At 38.0% G+C, this 12,177-nt stretch overlaps 1 protein-coding gene across 1 annotated transcript in view; it reads right to left on the bottom strand.

The window, feature by feature from the left end:
• Nucleotides 1-12,177, bottom strand: part of LOC126471421 (importin-13) — a 194,382-nt gene that overhangs the window by 85,205 nt on the left and 97,000 nt on the right. Inside the window, exon 11 of the mRNA XM_050099560.1 lies at nt 7,928-8,089. Coding sequence (XP_049955517.1) covers nt 7,928-8,089 — 162 coding nt within the window. The remainder of the gene's footprint in view (nt 1-7,927; nt 8,090-12,177) is intronic.

Below are 12,177 nucleotides of genomic sequence, written 5' to 3'. Positions count from 1 at the left end.
TTGCTTTCAACAACTGCTATAAGCTACGCTGTTGTTATGCGGTGTACGCTGTGCATGTCCACAACACAATAAATACGCATTTACGCCATCGGTTACCTATCTCAATGTAATTGGTTGTAGATCCACTATCACCACATTTCAATTTGACCCAAAAGGTTTGAGACAAAGTGTATGTTTTGTATGACATAATCTTTTAATACTGCATGTACCATATTACATTATCATTACATCAAAATATTTTTCAATGAATAATTCCTACTTTGTGGGTCACCATCCATGATACTTTGCAGCATGCTGTCTCTCTTATTTAGCCATTATGATTACTTCTGTATACTATTTTCAATGTTAAATTACCTTTGTTAATTCTAATGTACAGCACTTAACATTTCTGTTGTACTCTAGGTCTAGTCATCTGTTACTCTATCATAGCCAACATCGCATTAACCAACGAGATAAAATTATGTGATATGTATCTGTTTTATTCATGCCATGCAAATCCTAAGCAGTACATACATTATGGTTGCACATCTGCCATGTTATTGTAGTACCTCAGCTTTCTTGTGGTACTTTTTTATTGAATTTTACTTATTAGATGCATTCATTATTTTATTTTGACTCTGGACTGTATCCATCTGTATGAACATAATTTTATGAGAGTTATTATCAAACAGCACACTGTATGTTCTCATTATGACCTAGTGGTTTAAATCATTGTATGACGTAACTAACACTAGCCAGTTTTATGGGCATGTAATGTTTTGTCGTCAAGTTTTTGTGTATGCCCTACTGTTTTTTTTATATTGCTTTATGCCTGTAACCTGGGCATATTTTCTTTTATAGCTCTGAATATGGCTATTTATATTGCCAAAACTAGTAACCCAGTAATCTGTTAACATAGTATCCTGGCAGTTCTCATCTTTATTCCACTGACAAAATTTCTCAAGAAAATGGTTCCCTCCCCACTGCCACCATACACTTCAGACCTAAATCCTATAAGCTGCTCTGGAATCTCGCAAAGAACAAGATACGTAGTTGTAATACATCATGTATTTTATTTTCTAGCCAGAAAAATAACAGTTGATGCTTTAAACGGTAATAAATGAACATCTTGTGTTACCTTACCTGGTGCATGCCTCTTGACATAGGAGGTGTGGCTATAAAATAAAAGAATGATGCTGTCACAGAATAAGCACGCATGCACCAAAGATGAATGACCAATAGCTGTGAAGTATGAAGCCTTCTCAGTCAAACACAGCATCTCTGGTTTCTGTAAACAAATCAGTGTGGCCATGGCTTGCAGGAAAAATGACATCTAATAACAGAGTAACAAGCAAAGGTTCAACACATGAAACTTGAGAATACTGTTATTGAAAGCTGTCTTTTACTGAAAGAAGTGTAAGGCAAAGACTGTTTATGATGTACACAGGTTTTTGAGTGGTTCAAGCATTTCCAAGATGACCAAGAAGACGAAGATGACTCGCACCCAAGACATCAAAACCAGATCAAAATATTGAAAAAATAGGTAATCTGATTTGATCTTATTGTCAGTTGAGTATGTGATCGACTGCTGAAACTTTATGAATTGATAAACAATGCGTAAGGAAAATTTTACATAACCAGTTTAACGTGAGAAAAGTGTCCGCTAAACTGGAGCCAAAAATTCTCACGACTGAACAAAAAGCAGCTCACGAAAATGTTTGTACTGACACTTTGAATACCATTGAAAATGATCATAATTACTTGGAAAGAGTGATAACATATGACAAATTTTGGTTTTTCACTTATGATCCAGAAACTAAGCACCAATCCAGGCACTGGAAGGTCCCAACTTCACAGAGAGTGAAAAGAGCTCAAATGAGTAAATCAAGATTAAAAGCAATTATGGTGTTTCTTTTTTTCGTTTTTCTTTCGATGTTCATGGAACTGCATATCTTCACTGGGTTCCTGAAGGTCAAACTATTAATCAACATTACTACCTTGACGTTCTTGCTCAACTCCATGAGAACATAAAAAAAATACAAAAATATCCCAACAGAACAAGAGTAAGTCATGGGTTCTGCACCAAGACAACACATCGGCACACAGCATTGTTTGTTAAGAGGTTTCTAGAAACGTACGGCATCCCAGTGTTAGATCAGCCATCTTATTTTCCTGACTCAGCACCATGTGACTTATCTCTTCTCCAAGGTCAAAACTGCATTAAAAGCAGTGACAAAAAAAGCGGCATGTGTCCTAATGATGCTCACAGAGAAAGGCTTCCAGCACTGTTTCCATCAATGGAAAATTCACACAGAGCATTGCAGAGATAGAGGAGAGGAATTTATTGGGGGCAACAATAACTAAATATGTATGTTTCTGAAACTAAATCTTTTACAGCAACAGTCCTATTATTTTATAGCCACACCTCGTAAAGCTGATTTAGTGACTTGTGAAAGAATTTTGGTCCTTTTATATTCAAGTAGCTTTCCAGTTGCCCTCACAAAGTTGAGTGGACCTCCTTCCAGATCTTTCAGCAAGGGGAAAAAAAAAAAGACTAAACTGATGTGGTAAGAGTACTGGAGTGTCCCTTACAGCTACCTCCCTTCCCTGCTTCTCGGTTGTGAACATGACAGTGCTGCCACTTTGGCCAGATAACCAGTTCGTTTTGCCAGGTAATACATGACTCTAATGTTATTCTGCACAAATTATTATTATTATTATTATTATTATTATTATTGTAGTAGATGTTATCGGTTACCATCATAGTAAGTCATTTAAACGTGTGAAGTTGTTCTACCAAGAACCAACAGAAGAATCAGTTAACACCGGAAGTAAAGAAATATTACTGACACATGGTTTTTCAGGGTCATTTTTCTTGAGGATTGAAGTTTGATGAATATTTCTAGTGTCTGAGGGTGACTAATAGTGGTACTTTAACAACTTGTGATGGTTCAAAGATTTTTGCAGACGTAACTTCAACCTTGAGAATGCTCCCTCATCAAATTTACCGCCTCCTTTTGTCACTTAAGATGATGATATAACAGTATGGAAATTTGTCTGTGACCAAAGCTCAACACACCACTACACATGGGAGAGAGTGGGGAGGGGGGGCTTTGGGCCCATCTGCACTTGCAAGATACACTCTTATGTAAAACTGCACTAAAGAAAGTTTCTTTTTTTTGGGGGGGGGGGGGGGGTACCGCACTCCTTTATAGAGTATAAATGGCCAAGAATATCCCACTATGTATAAAAAAAGGCCAAAAATTTGGAACTTCTGAATCTCATTAGATGAACAGCTTAGTCACAGGTTACAAAATCTGACTGTAAGCACAATGTCCCAACCAAGTGACGAAAAAAGGTAGGTTTCCCAGTCTGAAAAGAAACTTGTCAAGAAGTGAAATTAAATTAGTCAATCCACAAATACTTTATTCCCAGTATGTCAATCATTTTTGCTGTTATAATATTATGGCAATTTTTATACAGAGAAGCACCACAAGATCCAATTAAAAATGTCAAAAAACTGCTTGTGCGAGTTTACCAGGACGTCAATTAATACAGCTATAGTGGATTAATGAGCTTTCATTCAACTAAATATATTAATTAGTTTTACCTATTTTAACATCTGAATTTTACTGTTTGAAAGATCTGTAAACTATGAATGGTAACTACTTTCTTCTTATTATGGGGAAGGTAGTTACTGAAACATGTGGTGCACAAATACAAAAACAATTTGCTTTTTTCCATCTGTATATGGGAAGTTTATGGTTTGTGACAGTGTATTCAAACAAATTTTCATTCAAACAAAAACAAAACAAACATGTTTCACTGGGCAAATCAATATTATTTTTGCTGTTTTGATCACAAATATATGTTTTGAATCCATGCTCTCATTGCGAAATTGTTTACACTAAATTATTTTTATATAGTAGCTGTTTAGGTACCCACGCACCACTCTTGGTCATTCTAAGACATTATGAGGAGGAACTCTTAAGTGCGGAAATGGACACAATCTTTAAACATGGAAATGGACCCTTTGCAGCACACAGGTACATCAAACATTCACAAAAAACTGACAAGGCAATGTAATAATGCTGTGTATTAACAACACAGATATTCAATACAATGCAGATGAACTTTGAAGGTGTAGCAAAAATCTCAACTTCAGAATGAACAGTGGAAGGTTGTGTTAAGCGATGAGAACAGATTCTGACTGAGCATTATTATTGGTTGTTTCTGAAAACAGCATTAACAAGGAAAGCAACTACCTGAGTACGCTGAACAGTGTTACACCGAACCAACTTCAGGCACCACGGTGTGAGGAGCCACAGCCTTTAATGACTGTACACCTCTGCTGTTTGCTGAGGGAACAATAAACAACGCACACTATCTGAAGGATGTCTTTCTGATGGCACTCCTACAACTTAAGGGAGCTGCACCATTCATGTACGAAACTAGATACAGAAATTACTGAACAGAGGGAGGAAGATCAGGATTTAATGTCCCACTGCTGTTGTGGTCATTAATGACAGTAAAATTTCTTGTCTAAGTCAAGTTCTTCAAAGTTGTATGGCTGTTTGATGATAACCACGCACAGTGTTAATATGAGAAGAAAATGAATTCAACTGTGATCTTCCCTCAAGATGATATTTTTTTTTATTTTAATCTTTACATGGACTAGTTATCACAGTTCTCTGATAGAAGGTACAGTATAACCACACTTTTATGTTCCTGGAATAAAAGTTTTCCCACGATTTATGACATTTTTTATCGTTCCTGTCAAATTTCCTATGTCCACAATCTTAATTTGTACCCGATTTTGCGTCAACGTACTTATAATTTTCCTGTGATTTACACATTAAGAAAAAATATTCGTTGAGAAAAAAAATGATGCGGCCATGATGTTGACCATCCAGTAATGTTTACAAATAAAACGTGGTTAAGTTTCTTGACACCAGGGCACTCTACTCAACGGATTTGAACCAGTAAATGTGTAAAAGTTGGAACAATTTGCATCTCCCGCCACTGCCAAGCTCTACTTGGCGTGGTGATTGATGGGAGTAACTAGGTTTGTTTGAATACAGATATCACGACCATTCACAACAATTTCCAAACACTCTATTGTGCAAATGCAGTTTCATGATTTTGTGAGCATCGTGACACCGTCAAACCATATTTGGTGTGTTTCAGCATTTGGACACCTATAGCGCTAGATGACACTATCATTCACTATGCGTTGCTCAAATGCTTTTAGTTTAAACACAATGCCGGTTATGTATGTTTTTCATGCTGAGCGAAATGTGTTTTGAGAATTTATTCTCATTGTCAAGTGCGGTATTTTCGTATGTATTTTTTGTGATGTTACACAAACAGTGTGAGTGATAGTGTGTGTGTGTGTGTGTGTGTGTGTGTGTGTGTGTGTGTGTGTTGTGTGTGTGTGTGTGTGTGTGTGTGTGGTTTTCTACATAACTGAGGAGCCACAGTACCTGATAACCTCAAAAAGGCGAATACATTGCATGAGAGGCAGAATAACACATATTCAAATGCTAAACAAAACATTTATGTACATATTTACACTAGAGAATGAGAGAAAATTCTCAAAATGCATCGTGCTAAGCATGAAAAAATACGTAGCTGGTGCAGTATGTCATTATTTAAATAATGAATGACAGGTGAAGCCTTTCCAAAAACATCGATTATGACATTTGAAATTGAGTCAAACGTTTCTACTTCCCAGACAGTTAGCAGTTCCAGTTACATCCACAGTTTTTATTCAATAATAAACCTTTACTAGATAATAAACAAGTCCCTGACAAGTGTTTTGATGCCTGTTATGTACATATACAATACATAAAGTGCAGAAATGCAAGGGGGTGTCCCATACATAACTTTTACAGTTTAAATGTTATTTCCCACATTTCACATTTTCCCGCATTTTACACAATTTTCTGAAGTCCCTTGAAAAGTGTAGATGCAGGGGTTTCACTGTAGTGTGAAAAATCTTCACTGAGTGAATTCACACATTGCTTATGATTTCTACTGCCCTGCTTCTAACCAATATTGAACAGACTCGATTCAAATAATATACACTGAAGAGCCAAAGAAACTGGTACACCTGCCTAATATCGTGTAGCGCCCCCGCGAGCATGCAGAACTGCTGCAACACCACGTGACACGGACTCGACTAATGTGTGAAATAGTGCTGTAGGGAACTGACACCGTGAATCCTGCAGGACTGTCGTTAAATCCGTTCGAGTACAAGGGGATGAGGATATCTTCTGAACAGCACGTTGCAAGGGATACCAGATACGTTCAATAATGTTCACGTCTGGGGAGTTTGGTGGCCAGCGGAAGTGTTTACAATCAGAAGAGTGTTTCTGGAGCCGCTCTGTAGCAATTCTGAATGTGTGGGGAGTCACACTGTCCTGCCAGAGTTGCCCATGGATGCAGGTGATCAGACAGGACGCTTATCTACGTGTCGCGTGTCAGAGTCGTATCTAGACATATCAGGGGTCCCGTACCACCCCAACTGCACACACCTCACACCATTACAGAGCCTCCACCAGCTCGAACAGTCCCCTGCCAACACGCAGGGTCTGTGGATTCACGAGATCGTCTCCATACCCATACACGTCCACCCACTCGAGACAATTTGAAACGAGACTCGTCTGACCGGGAAACGTGTTTCCAGTCATCTATAGTCCAATGTCGGTGTCGACAGGCCCAGGCGAGGTGTAAAGCTTTCTGTCGTGCAGTCACCGAGGATACGTGAGTGGGCCTTTGGCTCCAAAAGCCCATATCGATGATGTTTCGTCGAACGGTTTGCACGCTGTCACTCGTTCACGGCCCAGCACTGATATCTGCAGCAATTTGCGGAAAGGTCGCACTTCTGTCACTTGAACAACACTCTTCAGTCGTCGTTAGTCCCGTGCTCGCAGGATCTCTTTCCAGCCGCAGCAATTTCAGAGATCTGGCGTTTTACCACATTTCTGATATTCACGGTACACTCGTGAAATGGTCGTACGGGAAGTCCCCACTTCATCACTACCTCAGAAATGCTGCGTCCCATCGCTTGTGCACCAACTATAACACCACGTTCAAACATTTAAATCTTGATAGCCTGCCATTGCAGCAGTAGCTAACGATCTAACACTTGTTGCCTTATATACGCGTTGCCAACCACAGTGCAGTCTTCTGCCTGTTTATATAACTCTGATTTGAATATGCACGCCTATTCCCAGTTTCTCTGGCGCTTCCGTGTACATGCCTCACAAAAATAGCCTCCCACAGGCACAGCGCTAGTAAAAACAAACAAAATAAAATGTTCTTCTCATGAATCATTCATATATTTGCAGTACAATTAGAACATGCTTCTACAATATAGGTAACTTTGAATGGTACTCGTGAACTAAACAAAAATTACATCACACACGAAAACCTCGACTTTGGTTCACATTACACAGTAAAATAACTTTGTCGAAGATTTTATATTACTGACATTTTATAAAATCTTTGATGGTGTATTGGGGTAGTTTTGTCATATCTTACATAAAAGTTGAGGTGTGGTAATGGTTTTTACAGAAGATTTGTCACACATATCTGATAGTGTAATACGAGTCTTTGTGGTAAGCTGCTGTCTTCCACGAATGTCAGACCAGAATATATGCCAAGAATAGTAGTATTTCCATTGAAGTATTGATGTGTGCCTCCTATACACAGAGTTTCTTTTTTCTTCTTCTTCTTCTTCTTTTTACTCATAGCAAATTATGATAATCTACCTGTACCAGCACATACAGGTACATATTATAAGGTGTAAATATCATTACTTCTGTTAAGTTAAATCTAAAAGTTAAATCCACTTCCAAAGTAATTTTTCTATATAAAGTTAATTTAAAAAGGGTAATTGAAGTTATTTGTTAAACAAAAGTTTGGTCTCAAATTGTATAAATACCTCAGAATTTGCCAGGATCTCCAATTCTCTAACACAAGGAACAAGTATTTCATTCAAATACATCATTATCTTCTCCAGTGGCATTGGTGACAGCAAACGACCCAAGGCATACATAAGTCTAATATTTTCAGCATGTCCTAGACTTCCACTGATGATGGCTGCCTAGAAATTACATAAAAAATATATGACTTTTCTATGTAACTCCCATGTGAAAGAATTAATGGCTTACTAGAATTTCTCACTACATACAGGATTTTTATGAAAAATAAATAGTTCAACATCTACGAGTATTTACGAGTAAGTGCCACTGATCACTCCATGTAATAGCATTTGTCAGAAACTATAACCTGAATATTTATAAATCACACAATCCAAATAAATTTGGTTTCTTATTTATTGTATCTCAGTTTTAGAAAAAGAAATAATTAAATGAAGTTCAGATGCTGGAAGCAAGCAATCTGCAGTTCATTTACTGGTATTTATTTGTTCAAAAATGGTTCAAATGGCTCTGAGCACTATGGGACTTAACATCTGAGGTCATCAGTCCCCTAGACGTAGAACTACTTAAACCTAACTAACCTAAGGACATCACACACATCCCTGCCCGAAGCAGGATCCGAACCTGCGACCGTAGCAGTCGCGCGGTTCCAGACTGTAGTACCTAGAACCACTCGGCCACCCCGGCCGGCTATTTATTTGTATTTAAGATAAACAGAGATCAACAAAGTACACATTACTTACTAATTCTAAAAGAATTTTTAACATTTATCTTGTATCTGTATACCAATTGTTTATTTCTCCACCAACATTCAAGCATGTCTTGCAATACATCAGAAGTTCAAATGCACTTCCACTCAAGAACAGATAAGTGCTGCATTGCTGTTCTTACATGGACAGAAGGTGAAAACCTGATGCAACTAGATTCAAATTACAAGCAGATGTAGCATTTTAAAAATTTCAGATATTGCTATGTATTTTCTACTCCTAAAAACTCAACAATGGCACCATTATCAGTGATTCAGTATTATTCTAGAATAACATCTGTTATGAAGATTTGCCACATTACTGACACACTGGTTTAAGATACATATCTCTAGTGAGATTTGTGGACTTCAGGGTGAAATAGATACCTTTATGGACTCAAGGATTAAACATAATGTCACCATAAGATGCTGCAACACAGACCCAAATGTCACCATGTGACAACATAGAATTTATATACACATCTGAACTGAGAGAGTAATTTCAAACATAATGCACAAGATTAAATTGTCCTGTTTGAAGGAAAGTCACTCCAGCTGCTGAACAACATCCTCTGGCAGTATTATACATATGAAAATTCTTCTCTACAAAAAATATGTATGACCATACACCATAGGTAAAAGTTTTTTAAAAAACCAAAGTGAGGTAAATGCTTAATTATAAATGTCCACATGAATGAAACAATACAGATGGATCCAGATAGAAATTGTAAAACACTAAAAAAATCCCATAAATTTCCAAGATGAGAGATGTCCTGAAATTGTTACTTTCTTAGAATTACTCCATTTTCAATCTAAAATTTCATCAGCAGGAAGAAAGCCTTGCCATGGGCATAATCATAACCAAACAGATGATTACATCAACAACTTAGAGCACACACTTTCCAACAAGAATAGCACAATTGCTAACAAAATAGTGTGCTATAAAAGATAATGGGGTGACAAATTAAGCCTTTTTGACAGAAACAAGGATGAAATTTAGTAGCTGCTTGTAGAATTCAACCAGTTACATAAAATATCAAATTTTCTGCAGAATGCGAAGAATGACAAACGATTAATTATTCTGGATTGGCATATTACATACAATAACCACACACATCATCAGCTTCTAACCAACATATGGTGACATCATCATTAACTGTATATCACATCATCCTCAGATACAAAAACAAGTATGCTAAACATAGCCCACATAATCCCAATAATTGGACCTCACTTATGAAACAATTACTTATCAAGGAAAAAAAATAGTAAAAAGCAATGGATGCTCAGAAACACTTATCAACATATAATTAACAAGGCTTTAAAGCAAGACAACAAAATAATGGATAGTATTACACAGACAAAATATGCCACCATCTCCTACCTCAGGTTGTCAGTATATTCCGAAAAACACAATATTCACATAGCACTCTACACTCTTATCTAGGACAACAGTTAACGTATCGAAAGAGAATATGTGGTGTCACCGCCAGACACCACACTTGCTAGGTGGTAGCCTTTAAATCGGCCGCGGTCCGTTAGTATACGTCGGACCCGCGTGTCGCCACTGTCAGTGATTGCAGACCGAGCGCCGCCACACGGCAGGTCTAGAGAGACGTCCTAGCACTCGCCCCAGTTGTACAGCCGACTTTGCTAGCGATGCTACACTGACAAATACACTCTCATTTGCCGAGACGATAGTTAGCATAGCCTTCAGCTACGTCATTTGCTACGACCTAGCAAGGCGCCATTACCAGTTATATTGAGATTGTAATAATATCTAAACAAGAGCGATGTTCTCCAATTATGGATTAAAGTTAAATATTACATAACAACGTACTTTATTTGCTACTATTAATTCCCTTAACTGTTCCAGACCTCACGCCAATCTGCGTGAGCTTAAAAGCGTGCATTTCGGCCTCCTCTAGCTACACGGTGTTGGCTCTTCTGCCAACACTTCAGAATATATAGATGATACGTACATTGTTTATTGTGGAATGTGGTTAAAACATGTAAAATGTTATAAAACAAGGAAGAGTCACTTTGACATAAAACTGCACTTATCTCTCACAATTTCACTCGCTGTCACCTGCACCGTCACACGATTTCATAGAAGAAATACAGTCGTACGATCTAAAACTGTCAATTTAAATACAAATAATACAAGATAGAAAATTACGCAGGTGTATGTGGCTGACTTATCACTTACAAAAAAACATGGATGAGCCAGTCACCCAGATAACACATTAAAAGCCTCTGTTTAACATTTTAGGGAACAAGTTGGACATTTCACAGAACTTTGAAAGTCATCCCACATTTGTGTCACTGTCAGTTAAAACAGAGGGCCAATCTGTAGATAAATAAGCTGTTGTCCTCCTGTCTGAATAGCAAACACGGTCAGCTAAAATGGGGCACACTGCAATCCACATGCCACAAACAATCAAAATTGAAGAGTCCTCTCACTGGATCCAGAATCCAAGCATCATAGGGATGTGTCCTTTGCAAAGACAAATGAGAAGGAGCTCATCCTGTATGTGTTGCTGGAAAGAGGTACGCACAGTCGAGCTGTTCACTTCGATAGCCACAGCTTATTGTCTGGCACTTCTAGCAAGTCTTCTTCACATCCATGCACGACTCCATACTTCAACAGTGAGGTGATAATAGCAGGATGGCACACTGAACTATCTAATTAACGCGACATGCCTCCTTGACTGCTACATCTTCCATTTTGTTTCCCTTAATACCCAAGTGTCCTGGCACCCAGCAGAAAGACAGCTCCTTCCCCAGCCTTTGTAGGTAGAGAAGAGCATTCTGGACTGTAACCTGCTGGGTACAAGTGTTGTAGAGAGATAACTGATGGTAAGTCACTCAGTAAAACAGAAGTAATATCTGACATTCCCAAAGGAAGTGTTATAGGCCCTTTCCTGTTTATGATCTAGACAAATAATTTAAGACACAATCTGAACAGCCCTCTTAGACTGCTTGCAAATGATACTGTCACTTATACCATCTTGTAAAGTCGTCAGATGATCAAAACCAATTGAAAATAATTTGGACAATACATCTACATGGTGTGAAAAGTGGCAATTGACTCTAAACAATAAAAAATATGAAGTCATCCATATGAGCATTAAAAGGAATCCGCTGAATTTCGATTACACAATAAATCACACAAATCTAAAGGCAACTTAAATTGGAAAAATCACATGGCTAAGTTATGGGGAAAACCAACCAAAGACTGCAATTTATTGGCAGAACACTTACAAAATGCAACATGCCTACTAAAGAGACTGCCTAAACTACGGTTGTCTGTCCTCTTCAGAAGTATTGCTGCACAGTGCAGGATCCACATCATACAGCATTGACGCAGAACGTCAAAAAAAATAAGGAGCACTGCGCAGGACTCCTATAGGCAGACATTATACAGTTAATGGCTATGTCAAAGAGGATAATACTCGACACACTTCCTCAGGGAACAACATTCTGCTCCTGGAAACTATTGAACAG

The sequence above is a fragment of the Schistocerca serialis genome, chromosome 3 (assembly GCF_023864345.2).
Source record: "Schistocerca serialis cubense isolate TAMUIC-IGC-003099 chromosome 3, iqSchSeri2.2, whole genome shotgun sequence".
NCBI lineage: Eukaryota > Metazoa > Arthropoda > Insecta > Orthoptera > Acrididae > Schistocerca > Schistocerca serialis.
This window is presented reverse-complemented; position numbering and strand designations above follow the sequence as displayed.